Source organism: Labrus mixtus, chromosome 1 (genome assembly GCF_963584025.1).
Source record: "Labrus mixtus chromosome 1, fLabMix1.1, whole genome shotgun sequence".
Taxonomy (NCBI): domain Eukaryota; kingdom Metazoa; phylum Chordata; class Actinopteri; order Labriformes; family Labridae; genus Labrus; species Labrus mixtus.
Window position 1 is genome coordinate 24,591,771 of NC_083612.1, and position 24,547 is coordinate 24,616,317.

A 24,547-nucleotide genomic window follows, 5' to 3' on the forward strand; every position below is an offset into this window, starting at 1 on the left:
AAGAAGCTCCAATACATCCAGAACTCCGCTGCTCGTCTCCTCACACACTCCCGCATCACCCCTGTCCTTCATGACCTCCACTGGCTCCCCATCCCCCAGCGTATCAACTTCAAGCTCCTCATCCTCACTTTCAAAGCCCTTCACAACCTGGCTCCACCCCCTACCTGTCTGAGCTCCTCCACCGACACACTCCCACCCGCACTCTAAGGTCTGCAGATACAAACTATCGGTCCTGGGGGGACAGGGCTTTCTCCATTGCTGCTCCCACCCTCTGGAACTCACTCCCAAATAACATCGGAGACTCCCCCACACTCACCTCCTTCAAGAAATCCCTCAAAACTCACCTCTTCATCACTGCCTACAAGGTGGTGCAAGGTGTGCAGAAATTGTCCACATAAGCCAAATTTTGATACGACAAGAAAGCAAAATGCCAGCCCCAATGAGCCCCAATTATGTAAATCTTCTGGAAGTAAACATATTCTGTTGATTGAGTCAACAAGATAGTTTGAGTAGAAGGTAAATATCTTGATTAGAATCAAATTTCAAGCAGAGGCCTGACATAACTGTGTATGATGAGTGTGCAAGAGGATTATTCTTCGGCTCATGGCCCACTGCTTATTAAATTTTGACCCTTGTGGTTTACATGCCAAAAAGTTTGGTCTCCACTGAGCACAACAACCACACACACACACAAATTGAGAGCCACTCTACCACTCATTCCCGTTCCTCACTTCAGTGTAATGCAAATAGAGGCGGCATCAAAAAGATGTGTAAATTACATCTGGCTTCCAGGACACTATCTGGCTGCCAGGAAGCGTCTGTAAATATTTATTGCGGAACATCAGTGAAGTGTGTGAAGGTGCGGATGTCTGCCAGGAGGAGTGTGTGCTCTGTGTGTGTGTCCAGCTGCACAGCTCACACACACAGAACCGGCCGGGAGGTGCTTCGTCAATCATCTTTTTTCAGCCTTTTTGGTGGCCTTGTTCAAGCCCGACAGAAGCATATCCAATTCATAATTAACTTTAGATTGAAAATAGTTGCAGGTTTGGTGGCTTCATTCTACAACTAAACAAATCAACACCAACTTATGCTTAGTCATTTATTTCACAACTACTGTTTATTATATTCAAAGCTCATTTCCGACTATAAGGTAGTGTGGAACAGCCAACACTGACCAGAGTGATTCCACATTTGCTGACATCCTGTCTATAAATGTTGTACAAAAACCTTGAGCTTTTAGGGCAGCAAGCGCTTATGCAGTCTGATTTACATTAGGGCTGAGTAGGTTTATAATAGCTGAATAATATTAAACGCCATATCAAGATACATTTCCCAGTCTGCAAGAAGAATAAATGTCATGAGTTATTGGAAAGCTGATAAGCTACAAGTGTCTCATAGTGTTATGAAGGACAGGATACTGAAATTTCAGGAAGCAGTCAAGGAAGCAAACATGGCTTATTAATCTGACCTGATTTAGAAGATTCATCTTAACTGTAGGGTGCTATTCAATATTATTGACTAACGTGTTAACCTCCCTTCCATTCACTGTAATGAAGCCTCCCTTGATAAGTGTTTTTCAAGTGATTTTAAATGTTTAATATTCTTCAGCAAAATAGCCCCCTGTCAGGGTTCAAACTGTCAATGGTACTACATTGGCCATGATGAGCTGTTTATCAGACACGTTGATTTTATTGTGAGAAGAGACTGTGACTTAAATCCCCTTAGCCCATCCATATTAAGAAATCTTTTGCTGCATGTGTGTTATCTGTCACTTGGGCACAGACTCATTGCAATTTAGAACATGCAGTTTGTCTCCAAGACATCGTTTACCTTATAAAACAACCTCCTCTAGAAAATACGAGAATATCAACACTCATCCTACCTAGACCTGTCTAAAGCAAACACAAAAGTGTAACTGTTATGCTGATAACATATTTATATCTTCAATTGCTTCACCATGTAACTATCTCCAAATGTAAAGCCACATATTTTACCCTTATTACAGCTGGAACAGTTTCAGAAAGTTGTTAAAACTATTAACTTTTTACAATGCAATTTTCAAAAACCTGTCAGTCAAACCTGCTGTGTAGAACATAGCCTTCCTCTTGTTACCCTTATTCACTTAATGCATTACTTTATTAACTTAAATTCTCTCTTTCTTATTGATCTTGGTAAACTAATAGAAAACTATGATGTCAGTGAACATTGGATTTACTGTCATCAGGTGGCTTCTTCTGCCAACGCAAGTAGGGGAATTGTAAGCTAATGCATTTGCTATATCGCACAGATATGCTCAAAGAGCATTAAGAGCTTAATCAAAATGGCCAACAGGGTACCTCGTGCACAGCTCTTACGTTCTCAGGTGCACACGGTTGCAGGACCATACCATGAAAAATGAATCAAAACTCTGTACCTGTTTTGTCTGTACTTTCCTCAGCATTAAGAGCTTGTTTCTGCATTGATCAATATAATGTGAATTCATCAAATCGAAAGGGGTGAATTAAATTAATTAAACTCTAATCTTACAGCACATAAAATGGAAATCACCCAATTAAACAACCCTATTTTCTCTGCCCTTTCTGTCTGTCTTCATTGCCAACTTTAAAAGTAAGCCAATTGCATAGTGCAAAGTCACAACATACTGTCTGTTATCTCAAGACTAGAGCAGGTAATATAATAATATATAATATAATATAATCTAGACAGTAATAGCCTATATATTGTATTGTTGCAGAGACCCAATATTAATCCACCATGAGTTATGCATGGGGCAACAGTGGCAGTAAAATTTCAGACAGAAACCTTGAGCAAAACCAGACCCATGTTAAACAGCCATCTGCTGCGACTGTGTTGGGCTTGCAGAGAGTAGAGTCATAGCATAACGCCTCCTCAGGACAAATTCAAGGATTCATGTGCAGTGCAAAGTAATCATATCTTTATAAGAGTGTGAATGTAAACACTCTATCTGTCTGCTTTAAAGGTAATCTACATAGCGAGGGAAATGGATATTGAGGGTAAAGACAGATAGCGAGCATGAAGCTGTGTGCTGTGAGGTGGCGGATGCTGACTGCAGGAATCTTTTGTGTACGATAACACACAGTGAGAATGTTTCTGTGTTAGTGTGGACTGTTAATGTGCTTTGAGGAGACACTACAGTGACTGCATGCTTTTTTTGTCTGTGTTTTTATAAATGTATGCATTACACTGTAGAAGAAATGGGTACATCCATAAATGTTTAATATTCTCATATATTTTAATAATGTTTATGTCTATGACTTTTCTTAACATGTTTGAGAAACAAAAAGAGGCACAACCCATCCGGTTGGTGCAGTAGAATAGAACATTTAAAGGGAATACTGAGTTGGTCTTTTTTTGTGGGGCAGAAAACAAAATCAAAAAGTGAACCAGTACTACTATAAACTTTATCCCAGTCCACCTCAAACAACTTAGAAATGATACACATTCAACTTACAGCACGCATCTCTAAAACTGTCCACTTGATAATAAGTGTAATTTTGTGCAACTGCATTGACATAAATCTGAAAGTAGGCTTTCATAATGCATTTTTAGTTCTGATCGTGAGTTGATTTTGTTGTGAGAAAACACATGTTAGTGAGTGTGTACTTACAGGCATAGTCTGTCCACCATGTAGGCTGTTGATGGCAGCCTGTGCTTCTGCGTGGCTGGAGAACTTGACAAAGGCACAGCCTGCATACACAGAAAACAAGAAAAACAAGAGGGAGGGGCACAACATCAGGGAGATTGCATTGAATATGGGTGGGTGGGGAGGGGGCATTTATAACCATTACTTTCATGTAATCTAGTTTGTAAATATATTCTGCCATGTGTTTGTTCAGCGCATAACTCTGAATAAATCAGTCTAATTGTAGCAAAGGCACAAACTACATGGAACATCCTGTCCCTCGCCCCCCCCCCCACACACACACACACACACACACACACACACACACTTTGGAGCATGCAGCCAAGGCATTTACTACCCTGACTTGTTTGTGATTATTAATCTGTTTAATATTTACACAATGTGATTTGTGTGCAGTCACTCATAAAAGAGATTATGATGACAAAGGCATAGTATTATAATCTGCCTATCTAACCGAATCTCTGCTCATGTATAATTTCAGATGGGGGGGGGGGGGGGGTGCTTTGCTCAAAGGGCATCCAAACCATCTTAAATCTGTTGTGTGGTTAGTGCACAAAAGGAGAAGTCAACATAGAAAGTTGGCGGGGAGACAAAAGAGCAGCTGTTGGCAGCAGTGTTCTGGAGCCTCATTGCATTAACATTTCAAATGATTTGAGTAGCTCATAATAATTAAGCACAATATGTTTTTTTTAGAACGTTACAGTACATAGTCTAACTATATGATTAAATAGTGTATCTGTGTGTAGGTTAGGGCAGGCACTAAACCACTAAAACATCAAGAGAAATGAAGTGAACTGAAATACAGTGGAAGTAAAAGGTGGTGATTTTCCAAAAGCTATTAAATTAAACAGGAGCTATTTCTCTAAGCTTTATGGTCGTCAGAGACTTCACGAGGTATTCTGTTATGTCCTATTCTTATCCTTGCCTTCAGGTAGCTCATGTGTTAAGTCAAGAGATACCTAATTAACAAACTCATGGATTAATTCTGTCCTCTTTTCATTAGCTGAGCAGCTCCAGTGTCTTCGAGGGAGAAAGGCTTTTTAGAGTTCAATCCCATGGTTTCTTAAAAACTACTGATAGCTATTTAAAACAGCAACTCCTTTTGTGTATATGTATTTACCCTATATTTTCAAAGTAGTTGGGATGATTTGTCTTGATTACAAACACTGATTGGTGGGCTCAGGAATGGATCCATTCGTTTCTAAATCCTAAGAGGCACATCTTCCCAAACAACCAAAAAAGATTTAACAGAGGGAAATGCAGTATGTGCACAATCATTTGGTTGACCATTTTTATGCTGAAGCTGACATGTGATGAGTAGTAGAGGCCATGTGTTTTCTGTACCGTCAAATGTCCATGAAGCTGTACAGATCTACAGAGGCAAACAGATAAGTCAAAAAAAAAGGCTTTGATTCTGTCACAGCACTTTAAAACCCTTTTACTTCACTTGAACAGCCCTCTGGGTGAAGGCGGGAAAGGTCTTCATTTGTCCGACTGAAATGCGTCTGCCCACTGTGTACCATTTGACTGCAGCTTTGCCTTTGAAGGAACAAATGCATTTAACCTTTGTAGTTGAGATAATAATGGGCAGTTTGTTCTTGGAAAAGCCTCTTGGTTTTGTAAGGCAACACAACTTGCTGTTGTTTCCCTAACAAGGCTTTTCAGATATTGTGCCAGAGACTCAGTGACCCTGGCAGCTCTGCTCCACCAGAAAAAACAAAACCTTAAAACTGCAGGGCTTGGCGCACACCATCAATGCCAAAGTCATGTCAAAAGAACAATGTCCTCAAATTTCTCCACCCCAAAAACATCAATGCTGTAGCTTTGCTTTTCTTGGACTACAAAAAAAAAATATTAAGGGACACAGCAGACATCATCTCAAAAGAATTGGAAGTGCCAAAGCCTCATAAATTATAGTGCACATTTGAGTTTTTGAATTTGATGGCTCAGAATGAGTTTGGGGGGGAAAAGGAAAAAAGAGAGATTGTATTGCTTTCAAGCGAGAGGATCTGCACTGCCTTTTGAATTCCCGGGGTAATAATATGTATGCATGAATTCCATCCCGCTGGATGGGTGACATTTATAACACAACTTAATTATAGACCTAAAAGCCATCTCTCTATTTTTCCTGACAATTCAGGGCTCTATTCAACTCTGGCAGCAAGTGTTGCACTTTAAAAGTACTTTGAGGAGCAGCGCCATAGAGAGATGGATGTTAAACTTCTCGGCCTTTTTTATTGGGTGAAGAGGGGTGCTGAAAAGCCTCTGAGTAGCATAAATTTACATCAACAGGGGACAAAGCCTCCATCATGGAACAGATAGCACCGTCAATTTCAAGGTCTGTCTCATTCAAATTACGCCAGCCTCATCCCAAGCGAGGAGGCTGGCAAAATAATTTGCCGTAACATCCTGTAATGATTACATGGGACTGTTGCACAGACAGTGATAGGACTAGATACCTATATATGAGACCTTTGTCTGCTGGTAGAATTCCTAGTTAACACTTTCCCCATTTCAAAGCAGAGAAAACATGGAAAAAATGTGGTTGAGTAAATACCAAACACAGGAAACATATGGCATGTGAGAAAGGGAAAAAAAGAAAAACACAAGATGAGGTGAGGGGTGCAGGAGGGTCGAAAACGAGTGAAGGCGAGAATGTGGGAGAAAACTAGCTCCTGTCTGATACAACAGTACAGGCCTGATTTCATTTTATGTGCTGTCAATCAGATGGAGGCTTCTGAGCAGACAAGAAGAGAGCGAGCCGGTGAGGGAAAAGAGGAAGCAAGCCGGTGAGGAAAAAAGGTAGTGGGCTGTTGGGGCGACGCGGTGCAATAGACCCGGGATTAACAGTGAGAGGAACAGATGTTGACACAGATAGGCATGTGGTTGGGTATAGCCGTCTTTTCTTTTTCGATATACTCAGCAGGCTTTGCCTTCCCACACATCCTTTTCTCACATTCACACACTTCGTATGGGAGAATAAATCACAGAGAGAGAGGAAGGTAAAGGTTCAGAGCAATATCATTGGCATTATCGCTCTAAATATGGCTATAAGACAGAAACCCATCAAAGGATAATGGGGAGACTCCTGCACTCTCAGAATAATCCCACCTGCATCACACATTTCATATTTGTGCACGCTCTACTAACTTAATTGCACATAAGCCACAGAACTGAATGCATAAGCTGTTCCTGAATGCAGGCAAATCTGCCGCACGGTGAGTGACAGCAGCGCAAAAAAAAAACCCAGAGCCTGGCCGCTTTATTTACAGAAGGACATCATCATCCAATGGCGTCCCCGGGGAGGTATGACGGAAATGTGAGAAACAAACATGATTACAACCTCTCAGCTTTTCAGATAACAGGAAGAGTTGGATGAGAAGAAAGAGAGTGGTAAGGAAATAAAAGACGACGTGTTGCGTGATGGATCTGTTGAGTATACGAGCTCAGGGTGAGAGGAGCTGCCTGGATGAAGAGAGAACAGAAAAGGGAGTTTGGAAGGAAACAATAAAATGAGAGAAAGGAGAGTTGGAGTGAAAAGACAAAAGGGAAGTGAAATGCACAAAGTAGTGAGAAAAGGAAAGTGGGAAGGGGGAGGTGTCAGAGCACAGTGACAATGAGGTATGAAAGAAAGAAACGCGAGCGAGGCACATAAGAGGTGATGGGGAAAAAAAGAAGAGCTGAAGGGGAGGATGAGTTATTCAGAGGAGCGGAGCTCAGACGATGTCGATAAGAAAGAGCGGCTGAAGCATGGTTCCAAACATATAAAGAGAAGATAGAAAGACAGAAGACCACCAGTAAGACAGACAGATAAATTGAGAGGGATTGAGAGGGACAGAAGGGGAAAAAAGAGTGGCAGGTGTGTGGGCTCTGACCCTTACTGGCCCCATCAGGCCCTCGCAGGACAGTACACTCCTCGATCTGGCCGAAGGTCTCAAACAGCCGCCGGACGTCGTCCTCGCTCTGCTGCTTGCCGAGCATTCCCACAAACAGCTTCCTGTCTTCTGGATAGGAAGAGAGGAAGGAGTGAAGTGAAGGGGCGAGGGAAGGAAGCAAGGAGGGTGGGAGGGAGGGAGGGTGAAAGAGAGAAGAGAACAGACAAAATTCTACAGCTGATCACACCGTTCTGCTGAGCTGAGAGGAACTCCCCCCACCCTCACCCCCACCCGCCCTTTTATCAGCAGTCGGCTGTTTTGAGCCGATGCTGCTGCTGTTATTGTTGTTGATCTAACTGCTGTGTGGCGTGCCACCCCACCCTGCTATGAGGGAGATATATTCCTGTTACCAGTGAGCTATTCAAGTATGCCACAGTGACGTTTGATGATGATATTTGGAGCGCTGTGAGATTGGGGAAAAGGTAGAAAGAGAGCAGACATATTTTGCACGGATAGACAAACTGCTGGATCGTCCTGAAGCTCAGATTCACTGAGTTGAAAGAGAACATGGAAGAAGAACTTGGTAGTACATTTTCTCATCACCAAGGAAGGGAGTAGGAGTTTTAATAAGTAAGAGTACATCACATTCTATCCATTTTAAACCTTAGAAAAGAAAGACTTTTTAACAGTATCTTAGCCAATGTGTATAGGTTTTATATTTAAACCTTATACCTTCTCAGCTGCTCCACTTCCTGTGTACTATTTTCAGTGTAAATTTGTTTATAGATAATAATCTGGCTATGGTTCATGGAATTTGTAATTTTCCAACTTCAATTATTGCCACAAATTTTAAAAAAAACTCAAATATTGCTGGATTCACAAAATGCAATTGAGTGAAAATAATTTTTCCCCCCACCTTTTTGCTCACAAGCTTAAAGCTTAAATTTGTATTCAAGGGGAAGGGTAAATATGATTTATTTCATGCAAACATTACCAATATAACAATGATTGAGGCCTATTATCTCCAACACCCATTGATGAGGACAGGTGTTTGCAGGAAGTAGTGCGAAACCTATCAACGAGGAAGACTATCAGATGTACCTTTCTTGGCTTGAATTTTTTTTTAAAAATGACAAAGCTTGAATTCATGACTAAATATTTCAATGGAACCAGTCGTTAAATTGCTTTCTAGACTATTTTATTCTGTCAACAAAAAAAGGCTAAAGATAGTTGGAGGGGGATAGAATCTCTACTGGCCATGTGTTAGTGGCTATGTTTACTCGATAAGACAGTGATAACTTCAAATCAGTGTAACATCCCCTAATTCAAAAATGTTAGGGTGTTGTGTAAAATGTAAATAAAAACAGTATGTGATGATTTTCAAAATATTGAAACATAGTTTTTAAGTGAAAATAGCGCAAATATATAATTTCAGCTGTTGGAACTGAAAAATGCTTTTGTGTTTGGATAATTATTTGCCCAACCTTTGTCTGATGCCGACAACATGTTTTAAAATAGTTGGTATAGTGTCAACATAAGACTGGAAAAGTTGTGAAATGCTTAAAAAAACCTGATGGAACACCTCACAATTAAGTAGGTTACTGGCAACAGGTTAATACCATAACTGGTAATAAAAAGAGCGTCCCAGAGAGTCCATCTGAAGTAAAGATGGGGAAGCTTCAAAAGATCAGGCTGGAAAATTGTGAAACAATTGAAAAATGTATCTCAACAATTCTGTATAATTCACTGTGTGCAGTACATAATATCATTAAAAGATTCAGAGAATCTTAAAAAATATCTGTATGCTGGGAAAAAGGAAAATGGATGGCTGTGATCTTCAGACCAGCAGACGACCCTGCATTAAAAACAGACACTGTTCTGCAGTGGACATCATTGCATCAGCTCAAGAACATACAGAAGCCATTGTCTACACTGTTCATTATTCTGTAAGTGCTACCTGAAACTACCACGCAAAGAGGAAACCGTATATATACTACATCCAGGAACGTTCATGTTTTTTCTGGGACCAGGGAAATTTAAAATGGATTGAGATGAATAGGAAAACTGTCCTTTGGTCCTGAAATTCTGTTATGGATGCCACATCCTTGGTTTTCAGAGGAGAGGGACTGTCCAACTTGTTATCAGAACTCAGTTCAAAAGCCAGCATGTGATAATATGGAGGTCGTTCGAGTACATGGCACGAGTAACCTCCATTTGAGAAGACTAGATTAATGCAGAATCATTAATACAGGTTTTGGAGCAACATATGCCACGTATACAACATCTTTTTCAGGGTGGGCTATGCAGTGATTTACCCAACTCGTGATGCGATTCGCGATGCTGGGTTCACAACACGATTGTTCATGATTTTGGAAAGGGTGTAAGTTACACAGTTTACAGCACAAGATAAGAGTTGCTTTATTAAAATGTGTTTAAATAATGAATCCCAATTCATTTTTCATTTTACCGATTTGAATCGTCCCTCACTGTATGTGTACCGATGTTTAACTGCAGCACAAGCTATCGTTACATCACTAAGTGATAGAGAAAACACAGTCCCCATTTCAAAATCTCAATGTTTGCTAAATCAGTAATTTAAAGGGGTTAAATGTTGTGGCATTTCCAAATTTCCCAAACAATGGAATGAAATGCAGTTCAGTATTTGAGTAGCAGTGCTGCTCCTCATAAAGTCTGAACAGTAACTCTACCTTTACAAGCCTCTTCTTTGACACTTTATGTCCTTTCCTTTCTAAACTCCAGAGGGGAGCACTCTGACTCAGGTGTATGGCTCCATACCTCTACATTTTGACAAGTGAAAAGGCTGGATTTCTCTAATTAATCTTCTGCGTGCCCTGGCATTAGACAGAGCATTCATCTTCCTTGAATCTTTTACATTATGCATCCCCTTATTCTGCCGTGTTGTGGAATGAAATGGCTACTAGCAAGAACCTATCGCTGGAACTGATGGAAAGTGGCAGGAAGGGGAAGAAGAGTTTATTGGGAATGACACTGTTGATCTTCTGTGTGAGTCATTTGACTGGTCAGGAATGGGGCTAGGAGCGGGAAGGAGCGGAGGGTGAGATCATCACCTGGGCCTCGACAGATGTGACGCCTCCTGTACCTGCCAGGCTCCATTAGACGCAGCTGTTATAAAAATAAAGCATCAGGCCTTCCTTTCTGCAGTAGGTAAATCGGATCTGTTCCATTCCTGTAAAGTTCAAATGGGACACGTGCCTGCTACCCGCTTGGCCACACAAATGAGCCCCTGCATAATCAATAAGGCCAGACTGCCTGGTCTCTTGGGCTGGTGTTGTAGCTATGGTGTCAGTCTGTGTTCCTGTAGTCACGCCTCACACAGCAGGTATTCTCCAACCTGCCAGCTGAGCCTGCTACTACTGCTCATTACTGCTCCTCCTCCCTTGGAGCTCCAAGGTTGGAAGTAAGCGAGAACCCAGAGGAGATCACCACTGACACAGCCATTTATACCGTCGACTTGGGTTTAGAAAAGACAGCCAGATAGACAGACATCTAACTGGATATTGAGCATCAGCAGAGAAGCTCTGAAGCTGTAAAGTCAGCCCTGAACAGGTGTTAGAGAGAAATGAGCCTGACCTCTGTCCGTGGCAGCAAAGGTGAAACCAAAGCAACAGCCAGTCCAGAGCATACGTGACTTTGCCTTGATTGTCCCTCCATCTTTCACATTTTCACCGAGGTGTCACTGTTACGACGTAAATGGGCAGAGTGCACTTTTACAGGCCTCCTGCAGTGTGTTAATGTTTTGGGACAAAAGTCTCATCTCGGTCCTGGCCCGAGGAGATCTAATGGCGGCTTTACAAGGCTAATTAACAAGCCATGAGCGAAGTAATGAACTTTCCAAATGTGCTGGCAAACGCAAAAATAAATTACACCCCAGTGCAGGCATTAAAAGAAGTGTGAGTGTACTTGGGAGCTTTCTCTTGGGAGAGCCACGGTGAGAAAATGAATTTGGAGCTGCTATCTTTTCATTGCCCGACCTAAGAGTGTCTTAGTCGGCCCACTGCGTGCCCTGGCCAGAGTATAGATTGCTATTAATTAGTCCGCTTTGCACCTGTCTCCAAAGCAGCTCTTATTGGATTTTGCAAGTTCCCTGCTCATCTCCTATGGCCACTCGCAAGCTTTAAATTGGCATTTTATGAATATGAATAAATATCTTGTAATGCACCCTCTGCACGAGAAGATGACTCCAAAGAGTGATCCATTAAACTGGGGAGAGGAGAGGGGGGGGGGGGGGGGGGGAGAAAATACTCTTCTGGAGTACAGTCATGTATTTGCATTAAGAGGGTCGAGGACCTTCATATAGAGCTGTCTGAGGATATAGAAGTGTGAAAAGTATGACAAAACTCATTGAGCTTACTGTTTGACCTCTGCTACTTATCTCTCATTGAGAGGGGCTCATCTTATCCCTCTAACAGAGCTTAGCCACACAGCTGGAGAACATTTGAGCTCTACAGCACTTCTCTGCTCTCCTCTGAAGAGACCTTTGTAATCTGCACTTTCAAACCCTGCCTCTACTTTAAAATGATAATTAGTGTGTCTGTGTATGTGTGTGTGTGTGTGTGTGTGTGTGTGTGTGTGTGTGTGTGTGTGTGTGTGTGTGTGTGTGTGTGTGTGTGTGTGTGTGTGTGTGTGTGTGTGTGTGTGTGTGTGTGGTACAGTATGGTAGTCAGGAAGCATGGCTATCATTTTGATTTGTTTCTATCATTTTATTCTTAAACACTACTAATATATCCATGTTTCTCTTGCACATTTATACAGTAAACTTTAAAAATAACAGACAGATTTATAGATGCAGAGGCTATTTAAAAACGAGTTTGCTTGGATGGGAAAGACCAAGGAGGTGCAAATGTAGGTTGTAATCATATTCAGTGCATGGTGCTTTTGTGCATGTGTGCAATGACATAGCAGGTTTTCTTTCCTCCCCAAGCTAAGTCAGAGCTCATTTACTCAAAAATCCATATCGTCTTTGTTTCACCCCCCGTGCCTCATCTCCTGACTGAAGATGGGAGCAATTGTATGGAAATGCCTCCATGTCAGTCTCTAGCCATGTCCAAACCAAAGTGTGTGTCATGTGGACAGCCTCATTTTATGAATGCAAATAAAAAAAAGGAGATCAAAAAACTTATCAAAACACTGCTGACATCTGACAATTGCTTGTCTCAGGAAGCCTTTTCATTTCAGCGCTGGTATATTAAAAATTAATGGATTTTGCACAGCCGCCATATGCTGTCAAGATTGATGCTTCTCTCCATGGAATAAAAGTGCTACTTGTGTCATATGCTGCAGTCTATACGTATAGATTTTGCTTTGTTTTTCTTTTCCTCTCCTCTTACTTTGTATCTCTATTGCTCTTTCTATATCTTTTTGTTATCCCTCACCCTGCTCTCCCTCCCCAGGCAAAGAATCAGTTGGTGTGAAGTCTACTTTTAAAAACTTTATGCTTTTGTTTGCCAATAATGGGAATATTCTCTTAAAAGAAATACTCTCTTGCGCCTGTGCTTTGGTAAATATTTATATTTTTCCTTTTGTTTTCATGGTTCTATTACATATTGCCCGCTGGCAGTAGTCAGGGAAGCTTGCTAGTAGTAAGTGTTCAGAAAGCATGGACAGCTGCATCCAACGATAAAAGATGCCTGCTAGGCCGCTGGGTGCATTTCAAATGCAGACTAATGTTCCAGGCAGCACAACAGTGAAGTTGTGCTTCTTATGGTCTCATTAGAAAAGCCTGATGCTACTGCACTGCTGCCTGGGAGGTCTGCCACCAGACACGCTCACACATGTGGGCGTATAAGCAGTGTGTACAAAATGTTGGTAACGGCTTCTTAGTATTGAGTTAAACTTTGTTTTTCATCATCTATACATCTTAGTTAAAGGCAGAGTTCTGTTTGGAATCATAAGGTGCTATTCCGTTTTTTCACAAAGTCTCTGAATCTCAATTCCTCTTTTTTGTAGATGCATGAGAGAAAAAATATTTCTAATGAAAAAAAAGTGCTGGAAATAATAGATCAATTATTCACAAGAAAAGCAGAAGTAAATGATGAGGATTCAATTGGTAGTGATTATTGTGACTAATTATTTCATCAAAGCTCAAGCAAAAAAATTAAAATTGATTTATTTTTACAGACCTCAATAAAGGGAAATTAAGTGAAAAAAATACTATTTATGAAGAAAGAAACGCATTGCAATTAAACCAAAAATTAATTTCCCTTGAAAGCTTTGAAATTTAAATTGTAGACTATTTTCTCCAAAAATTCCTTCTGGATAACAAAAATATAATATAAAATTATATAACAATGCTGTCAAATGATTTCAACAAATCAAGATCGATCGCTGACTTAAAAAATTAAACTTACATTTTTAATCACGTATTCATCTGAAGCTCACAGTACTCTACTTCCTGTTTGGATACCAACCTGCTTTTATTTTTGAAAGAAAATAAGGAACTTGTGGTACACTGAAGGCTACAACATTAACTTTACTATAGGAAAAAAATGTGTGAAGTAAGCCATTCAAAGGAGCAGAGGTGTTGTTCTTTTCCATCACTGTGCCTATAGGGAGATGCTGCTCTTAGTGTGGTGGCTTAACTACAGTGTGCCTAAAGGGACAAGTAGCTCGTGATCAATGCATAAAGAAATGAACGCATTAATTTCAGACCTATACTGTAAATTGCATCGTTATTAATGCAGTAACGTTGACATCCCAAAATATGATATAATATTATATAATAAATACAAGGTTCAAGTGCTGTTTTGAGATAATATAGAACTAGTCAGGTAATAGAAAAACAACCTGCACAATTTATGTATCTGTTCAGCTACATTTCTCAACCTCCACAAGCTTTCTCTTTTCCTTTACGCAACACCTTCCATTACTTAATAAGCTCTGTTCTTCTAATTCATGTTTAGTTCCTTCTCAGCTAACAGAAGTAATTAGACCCTTTCTCAGTGAAAGAACCTCTGTAATGCTGCGCAACCACACACTAAACCATCCTGCTGCTCGTCCCAATCTGATGTATGCAAGTGGATTATCCAGCATAGTGAGGTGGTAAATGGAATAATCAGAGGAGAACAAACATTCAAATTGTCAGCGTATCAGGCTCAATGAGAGGATACAGGCTTTGTGTTTGTATATGCATTACTTATACCACTAGAGATGTTGTAGCCAATTCCTCAGGGGAGTGGGAGAGGAGCTTTGGTATGAACCGTCCAAAAGAACACAGATTTATCTGGAAAACTTGTTGAGAAAAAGTTTGAATGCTTGTTTTTCTATATTGGAAAACCTTCTCTAATGGCAGTGCCCAATCACAGAGATTCTAAAAAGAGGAAGTCAAATTAGGGCCTGAAAACTTTCAATTAATTAAGTTTTACTTTTGAAGGTCCCTAAATTCTATTGTCTATCCATGTGTCTTTGTGCACTCCCCCCTCCACACACACACACACACACACACACACACACACACACACACATACACACACAGAAACCCACACACACAATCACATATCCACCGCTGCGAGGGTTCGTCTTGACTTTTCAGAGTTCTGCACGATCTTGTCCAGAGGCACAGAGGGATCTTTTGGCTTCATTTGCATGTAAAGTGATGTGCACTCTTCTGTGGGCGTGAGGTGCCTCCAGACAGACCCTCCCCTGTGGCCCTGCCAGACTGAGCTCAGCCAGCAGCCCCTCGCTCTTCTCCTTCCTGCTGGGGTGTGGGCCATGACTGCACAGAGCGCTACATCTTAAGGTTCTGTCAATCTTTCCACCGGCCCAACTAGGGTCAACCTTCTGAAGAGCAGCAGGTTGCCTAGGACAAACGTGAGCCATTCACAAAGACTCCCCTCAGCCAGACGAACTTAAGTGCATGGAGGAAATATTAAAAAGGCTGCTGAGTATCACATGGAGGAATTATGACACTCCAGGCACTGTATAAGTATCCAATAAAACAAAAGTAAGGGGGAGCTATGGACAAATGCACAGAGTGGCCCTTTGTGGAAAAAAGTCGATGTTGATGGAGGTTGCGAGGTATTTTGGGAGAGTGTTAAACCCATCTTATTAGAGTTAATAAAAGAAGGGGGTGTTGCTGGCTGACCCGTCATCTCTCTTCTCATCAGTGTGGTCTCCTGTCTCACAGCAGTGGCTAGAGAAGTGGGACCTGGCTCCAAGATTGTGTTTAGATAATAGCCATCTCCAATCATAGATAATCTGTCCCCATCTTTTCTTCACAGACACAGCGGCAGACAAGGTCAGGGGGAAAAAGATTCCTGGCGAGGCGAGGAGGAGATAGGGCTGGGGCGGCTCTGAGATGATTTAGTGCTGAGATTCACTCAGCTGCCTCCATCACCCTCCGTTAACTTTCTCATCCTGTCGTCTCTCCCAGCCCCCCCTTGGTCTTTTTTGTCTTCCATCTCTCACCCTCTCACACATTCCTCCCTGGGCCTTGTACTGAATCCCCACCTCTTTCCCCATCACTCGCTTCATCTCTCTCCTTGCTTTTTGGTACCAGTGAGACAGAGAGGGGGATGTAGGGAAAGAAAAGAAGCAACAGAGAGTGTGTGAGAGATTTCCATTCTTTTTTTTGTTTGTTTTTTTTTGTTTTTTTTTTAACTTTTTTCTCAATTTTGTACCTACCCTATTTAAACTATGTTTGCAATCTGTTTCTTGATGACCCTGGTGAAGTCCACAAGCCAAAACACGTCAGTCTAATTTGTTAATAAATCTTCTCACTACAAGTGTTGCTGGAGCTTTTTGACATCTTCAAGATTTCTATTCTTCCTAATTTCTGCGCCTTCTTAGTTGGAAAAAATGTCTTGTTTCAAGTAGAGATAATAGTCGCCAGTCTGCTCCTTCACTGACCACAGAACTTTGGAGCAGAAGACCAATGCCGCGATTGCATATCAGTATCTCTGAGTTCAAATCATTGTGTGTTAGAATTGGTCAGATAGGAAATGGTTTTAAGCACATCAGATAAATGTTGACTTTGCAGTGAAGAGGTCCGACGACTCAAGGAACGGAAATAGATTTAAAGGCTGTTGAGTCCCCCTTCATTACTCTTGTCTTTTTAGATCAGGGATCTCCAACCACCAGGCCTCTGACTGGTACCAGGCCTTGGGTTGCCCAGTCGGAAGCTAGAGGGTGGATGTAATTGCCATAAATATATCTACTGCTTTGTGTTTAGTTGTTCCTGGAAACCGCCAACCTTTTTCATTAAATATCAAAAGTTAAATTATTTCCATTTAAAGTTGGTTTATCATTGTTATATAAGTAAAAGTTAACGTGAAAATAAAAACATTTTACTGACTAGGTCATGTGTGGGTCAAAGCTGTGCATACAGCACATAGAGGGTGAGCAGTCACTTTTAGTAAATAAGCTAGTGTGGAGAAAGCATGAGGAAATGACATTTACATGTTTTTTTACTGGAGCTGCTGAAAAAAGGCTCACAGACAGAAAGGATAGTGGAGACACCAGTCCGTCAGATATTTTACAGCTGCTGTCTGGTCGGTGTAGTGAATAAGTTTGGGGATCCCTGGTCTAGATAATCCAAGGCAAAAAATAAAATTAACATGTGTCATTGCAGTAGACAACCAGAGTAGTATTCCTGTGATCCAAAATGGCAGCCAAGCTGCAGGATCTCCCAGCCGTCATCTCCCAGCCGTCATTTTCTGAGCTCTGGTTTTTATTTCTCTTTCTGACACTCCCATTTCCCCAGAGTGAGGACGTCTCTCAGGGACATTTTAACAAAGAAGGGGCTACTGGAGTCTCCAAATGGAGTAATGGACCCTAATACCAGGCACGCAATCGAGTCCCTGCCACTAGCTCCCATGACAGATAATTGAGTCTAGTGATAAATGTGACTCCATTCTAGGGGTGCAAATGTCCCCAGGTTTGACAATCTTTAAGCCCCACTGGGAGTGGTCGACCTGACTGGTCCTCTGCCTCCCACGGATGGATCCCTTGCTGCTTTCTCTCCTTTAGCCAGCCCTGGCTGGGCTGTCTATTTTCCTTTAACCACAGGCCTTCATAGTAAATCTCATTTCATTGTCAGCTGCGACTGTGGTTTACTTCCCCGTCCTGTCTGCTGACTTCCTGTTGCCATTAATGCTCAATATCTCTGTTGGGGCCTGTCTGCTTGGTCTTATTTCATTCTGTTCTGTGCCCTATCCTGTCCTCCCATATAGAAAGTTCCTCTGACAGACTAGCAAGGGCCCTGCCAGCCTGAGAGCCCTCTGTATTTCATTCACACTGCCTGTTCATCTCCATTCTCTTTCTGCTGAAAAAGGGGAGTAATTGATATTGGGACCCATCCATCCTCCCCTCTTAAGCCCAGAGACCCAATTTATCTTTGTGAGAACACCGATTGGCTCTCGCCCTGGCCTTGTCGGTCAGACTTTGCCTGTTTTTAGATGGCCGTTAATTAAAGTGCCGCCACGACAAAAAAATAAGATCTACATGGGGGTGTGTGGGGCAATAGATATAGACCATCTGATTCACAGTTGACCATATAAATCAGTCAAGTGGCTCAGTTTAATCTGACCTATGTCGACCATTTCACAACTCTAAAATGGAAATACAAGGCACACACAGACCGGTCCTATTAGATTAAATGCCACCCATGTACATCTTTAACTGGCTTAATCTGCATTTACTTTAGTGCTGTTTGTTACAAATGATCTAGTCTATCATGTCAGCCCTACTTAAGATCGAGGAAATAAGATGACCAAAGAATTGGTACTGTGCCAAAGCAAAATATCACGTTTTAATGTCACAATTTATGCTTTAGACAGATGGGTTTACTTTTGACAAAATGTTGTCATCTCTTTGAACTATTAGTTCATTTGCAGCTTGTCGTTATAACTCAACAGGGTCAAATGGAATAAGAATCAGATAATGCTCAGAGGGTTCAAAATGTATAACATTATCCCTGTTTAAATCATGTGACAGTACTATTAGTGTTTCAAATGTATTAAAGAATTCACAACCTGGAATTCAAATAGACTTTTTGGGGCTTCTTGATTAACAAAGAGGAGCAATCATAAAAGCAGACATCTGTTGAGTGTACTAGTTATTATGACAGTATTTTGTTGCACCGGATCTTAATTTGAGAATTAAAGTCAAACACTCAAAGCTATTCACCTGTTTATATATAAGTATATATATATATATATATATATATATATATATATATATATATATATTGTCTCTTTTGTGGGGGCCCTGTACATACAAACTCATTATAATAAATTCTTACCCTGAAGACATTTAGAAATCTTCATGAGGGTGTTTATTTATTGCAGTTGCACTAAAAACAGAATAAATGAGTGTTTTTTATTTAAATGTCCTTGTTTTTATTACTCAAGCAAGAGACAAAAGACCAGTCCTATTTAAAAAAAAACAAAAAACATTTTTGACCTTATTAGTGTGAACTATCTCAATGTCCAAATATAAAGTGTTGTTTTCTTGAACATCTCACTTCATGGGCTCTGTTAAGCCTGCTAGCACTAAAACAAAATGTTTAATTCCCTCATGACACAAATTAAAGCCAATTTAAGATGGATGGATCTATGAATCTTTACATCCCCTAATATGCAAGGCACATAACATATAAATATAATGATATTTAAGGAGTAAGCTGAGTAGGTACTGTATGTCGATGGAAGTACTATTGGTTCATTTAGAGTTGATTTTATAGATTAAGTGTTAATTTTCGAGGAGTGAATCCTTTAGCTGTGCTCTTTTTTCTGGACAAAAATACAGCTCCTGTGTATACCACATGGAGCATCCACACAAATAATGAAACGTCCCACTTTGAGTGTGTTTGTGTGTGACTGTGTCTATCTATGTTTGAGCTGTGTGCCACTTCCACCGCGCTCTGTAAGCAAACTCGACTGTCACTCTACTGAGATCAAGGGACGGAGAGTCCCCACTCGTCATTAATTTCTGTTGTCTCTTTCTCTTTTATTTCTCTCGCTTCCCTGTCTTGTCTTTGAACCACTCCCAGCGACTGTGAACCTACCTGAGACAGCCCCTCTGCTGGCACAGATGGGAAGTCAATAGAAGCAAGTGACCTATATTACGGGCTACTACACTAACTCCCTGTGTGTCTCAAGTGAGAGCAGAATATTAAGGATTGAGTGTGTGCTGTACCAGTGTATTTGTGTGTTTGCTTCTGTGTGTGTGTTTTCTAAAGGGGGGTGTGCATGCAACAGAGACCAGGAGAAGGTTAATTACCTCCTCGTCCTTCGCTGTCGGCTGGCTTCACCTGGATGGGCCGGTTCATCTAGAGAGAGAGAAGGAAAAATAGAGGGAGAGAGAAACAGAGAAAATGAGAAGGGGAAATCCCAGGTTAGCATGAAACAAAAGGAGCAGTTTCTACAAATTTGTTAAGGGGGGGAAAAAAATAACTCAAATGTGGCAGTTTTCCTGGCATTGATGTCCTGAGTGTGTCCCACTCTGAGCTGAACACAAAAATCAAACAGTTCTGATGCTGTAAAGGAAACTGTGCTCCATGCCAGCATGTTTAATTAATCCAGGGCACTGCCTCTAGAGATGCCTGAATTCCCCTCACAGTTCAGCAGAATTAGCACTTTTCAATGTTGATGCCACACTGGGTGTCAGATGGCACTTGGAGATTAATGCCATTACATCAGCCACTCCCAGCCCCACAAGGGGAGAGCCTCTCAAGATGGCCCTTGCTCTTCCTGTCCCCCTCCTGGCTCCAGACTCCAAGTCACCAGCTACATCCTGTTCATCCCTGACCCCTTAGCAATCCCTCTCTCTCTCTGCCTCCATCCCTTCCTCAGATCTCACAGTCCCCTCTGCAACTCACAACCAATATGCCACTCGTATGGATGGCCAACACCCCCCCCCCCCCCCCCAGCCCCAGCCTTCTCTCCTCCTCCTCCTCCTGGAGGCTATTGAACAGTATAACTGTGAAATAGGCTTGTGAAAGGTTAATAGCAGGGAATCAATAAATAACCTTTGAAGATCCATTATAGTGAGGTGAAAGCAAAACGTCACCAATCTAAAAAAAAAAAAAACACTTTTGAAATCTGCCTTCAATGAATAAACCCACCTTGGTTCCTTTTTCCTCCCCTGTCAATGGTTTCATATATTTTTACTCCCTGTACTTAAAGTACGAAAACAGAAAAAATACTGTTGTACTCCATCTTGTTCCATCTCCAATACATGAATAATATGCTCTCATTCCCTCATGAAAAGATGGCTGTTTGGAGCTTATTTAGTCTACGCATTCATGTCATATTTGGCATTGTGTTTAATATTCATCACAACATTTTTTTATCTGCATCCTCCTAACTAGGCCATGTGGACTGATCCAGAATGTGGTCTCTGCCCCCCCTCAGATCAGTCAGCGTGGTCTGCACAGTGGGTGTCAAGCCCTCAGGCAGCACAGTCCTTGACAGCAGTTGACCATGGCCTAAATATAGACCAACGACTGCCAGACATGTATAGACAAGCGTATACATGGTGAAACCCATGGGATGTATCGTACATGCCCAGCAATATGCTGTGACATGGGAACAAAGCTCTGAGAGACGACGGATACATCACAAAGACAAGCGGTTGGAGCTGTAGACAGAGAGAGACAAGGATGCAGCTGCAGTCACACCCATACAGATTGACCTGCATGGACACATATCTCCACATCAATTAAATCAAATGTAAGTTCTTACGCTATAGAATGTGTATAATCTAACCAACGGATGAGAAGAATAGCCTGACTCTTTTCCTTATCAACAACATTGATACGATCACTAAGAAAGATACTCAAAATACTTGGAAAGAGACTATTTTGTTCTGAAGGAACATTTAGAGATCCAGATGTTTGATGTACAGCCATTGCTTTGTCAAGGACTGAATAGAGTACACATGGAGTCACAATCTTCAATCTAATATTCATTCATTTTTTATTAAAGGCAGAATATGCGATTTTTCACACTTAAATATCCTCTGAAAATCACTCTGTGAGTCATGACTGTCTACAATGAGTGTGACACCCGAGTCCAGCTGTATGTGATGCTTTCAGAGCATTCTGAGCCGTAGCTACACTTTGGTTACATCGCCGGGACGGCCGGCCAGCTCACCGCCTTGCGTATAAAAGTTGTTTAATTGAGGGACTAGAGAAAAGAAGTATAACATACTTTATTCACTGCTTATTTGAATGCCACGTAAGCGTTTTTAGATCATGGTCAGTTCGTGTTAATCTACATGCATTGTGAAGATATGAGCATAATAAAGATCGCTAGCATTAGCATGCTAACACAACAATGCAGCATGAGTTGTTTTGGTTTCATGCTGGTGCTCAAGGGCGACATCTGCTGGATCAAAAAATTCCTTTAATATAGAGCCAAATAACAACAAAAGTTATGTCATTACAAAGTACACATTAACCAGGTCGAGACTGTCCAGTTTTCTATATTATTCATAGTGGCCTCACATCAATTGATGAATGAGCAAGCACTTTGCAACAGTGGCAATGAGAAACTTCCTTTTAGTTGGTAGAAACCTCGAGTAGAACTGGACTAAATGGTGGATTGAGGGAGTGGAGTGGTAGGAGGGAGAAGCAGAAAGAGTGAGAGGTTTGGAGAAACAGCATATTTTAATACTGTCTTAACAGCTGTGGGATTACATCAAAGTAAGACTGAGGTGACTTATATTTATTTCAAGATAAGATATTTTTTATTCTCAATGGATCAAGTGCTAAATTCTTTACAGTTGTTTAGCATTAAACAGCCAGACAGAGGCAGTTTCACTCTATTAGTTTGTTCTGGTTCACTGCCATCACTCCTGCTCTAAACATGTTTACATGTGAGTCTGAGACAAAGTTCAGGTAGGGTGAGACATTGATGTATGAGAGTATTTGTGAGGGAGATAATTAAGGTCAGTGTGAGCATTGTAAGCAACAAGTCAAGGTGTGATCTTAGCACATATTTGAGTGTGTAATAAGTGTGTATAAGTGTGTGTGCGACATAAAAGAGTTTTAGGGTAGCCTGAAGTCCCTCAGTCCCTGCCCAGTGATCAGTCAGCTTCCAGGTCTTAAACAGCAGCGATTGGTTGGAAGGCTTCATTAGTATCCCCTGTGCCACAGAAGCAACAAGAGTCATTTGGGGTTGCTAGGCAACCGAGTGGTGATGGCCAGCAGGCAGGCAAGTCTGGATGTTGTTCTGCAGGCTGTTAGCCGACCAATTGGCACTTTTCTTTTTCCTTTTTTTTTTTTGCTTTTTACTTGGTCCAAAGGAGGTCATAGTGAGAGGGGAGGAGAAAAAAATCTTGACTCCCACCTTCCAGCATGTCCCACTTTCATGCCCCTTTTTAGTGACTGTGACAATGACTTTTTCAGAGCGAGTCTGCTGCAAATTTTGCTCCAGCTTCTTGTTAAGTTATAGAGTTCAACTTGATGCCAAACTACGGAGTTATGAATGGAGCTAAAATGCAAAGGACAGTGGTTAAGATGTCTACTTGTATGAGCCCCTGTATAGTGTCCTAAACACACATTTTCTTCTGTATACAGAGAAAAGTTCTCTAGTATAAAAATCTTCCACTTTAATTTATTTTAACTCTCTCTCTCGCTCTTTATTTCTAACACACACACACACACACACACACACACACACACACACACACACACACACACACACACACACACACACACGCACAGGCACAAAAAGTCTAGGGGCTCAATAACAGCAGGTGGCTTAGGTGACATTTTAATCCCTTATTACTGAGTGCAGGATTAGCCAACAGATCAAGGCAGAGTTAATTATATGAATTCATCAGAGGCTGGGCAAAGAGGCAGCCTGCGTTCCCTAGGGCCAAGACCTATCCCCACCTCTACCACCACCACCCACCCTTTGAGCTCACACGGATACACACACACTAAGGAAGAGGACAAGTGACAAGCCGTCTGTCTGAGGAGCTAGCTTGAACCTTAATAGCGTCGAAGCGGGAGAAAGCTAAGATAACATATACAGTGGGGCCTCGTGAGATGCTGTAAGACAAATGACATCCACTACCTTCCCGTTGGGCTCCTGCAAAATGAACTACATAGACATTGGAGAGGAAGACTACAGGCTTTTTCATCCCACAGACGTACGGCTGCCGAGGCTGAAAGGAGTTCAACACCCCCCGTCTTGCTTTATCTTTGTCTCTCTCTGCCCCTTTGGCCTCCAAAACCAATATGCTTCCCACCACAGACCCTTAATGGGTTGATCAATGCTGACAAATAGGCAGCTCATGCTGTCTTGCCTGGGAACTCACAGCTTTGTGCCTATGCACTTAGAGAGGCCCATCTCTCTCTCTCCTCACCTCACCTTTTTTTTCTGTCTCTCTCCTTCTTTCACTCACTTTTCCCTCTACATATATCCACCTCCTTCATGCTCTATTTCCTCTATGTCTATACATTCGTTTTTTTCTTAGTTCTAATCTCCAGGGGAGAATCTATATCTTTCATTCTGTTATGATGAATAAAAGTCAGCTGAAGCCGCACAGGGCTTGAAAACTGACAGTGTGGAAGAGAGAGCCTTGCTTACATTTTTCTGGGGAAAGGCCTGTGTGTAAGTTTGAGAGCATTTGCAATTCAGTGTTTCTGTGTGTGCATGTTTTTCAGCTGCTCTGTCTTTGTGTATGTCTGTCTCATTGATAACGGTGCAGGGAGATAGAGAGACAAGGACACTGCTGGCCTTTGACCTTGTTAGACCATGCATTGTGAATACCACCGCTCACAATGCTGGCAATGAAAAAAAAAAAAAATTTCCAGACGCTTTAAGAAGAAAAAAATATATATATTTCACGAGCATGACAAAAAAGTGAACAGTTATGTCTCTTATAAGTGTGTAATTTTGACAATATGAATCAAATTTGTGAGAAGATCCTAATTTAAAATGTTTTTAATCCACGTCATGTTGCCTCCTATTGTTCTGCTAAACAGTATTTCCTAATGTTAGTGACATGCTAACCACCT

At 41.4% G+C, this 24,547-nt stretch overlaps 1 protein-coding gene across 1 annotated transcript in view; it reads right to left on the bottom strand.

The window, feature by feature from the left end:
• The window catches only part of celf6 (CUGBP Elav-like family member 6), a 135,768-nt gene that overhangs the window by 29,531 nt on the left and 81,690 nt on the right, over positions 1–24,547 (bottom strand). Inside the window, exons 3-5 of the mRNA XM_061039277.1 lie at positions 19,798–19,846; positions 7,540–7,668; positions 3,629–3,708 (exon numbers count right to left, since the gene is read on the bottom strand). Of these exons, the coding sequence (XP_060895260.1) occupies positions 3,629–3,708; positions 7,540–7,668; positions 19,798–19,846 (258 nt within the window). The remainder of the gene's footprint in view (positions 1–3,628; positions 3,709–7,539; positions 7,669–19,797; positions 19,847–24,547) is intronic.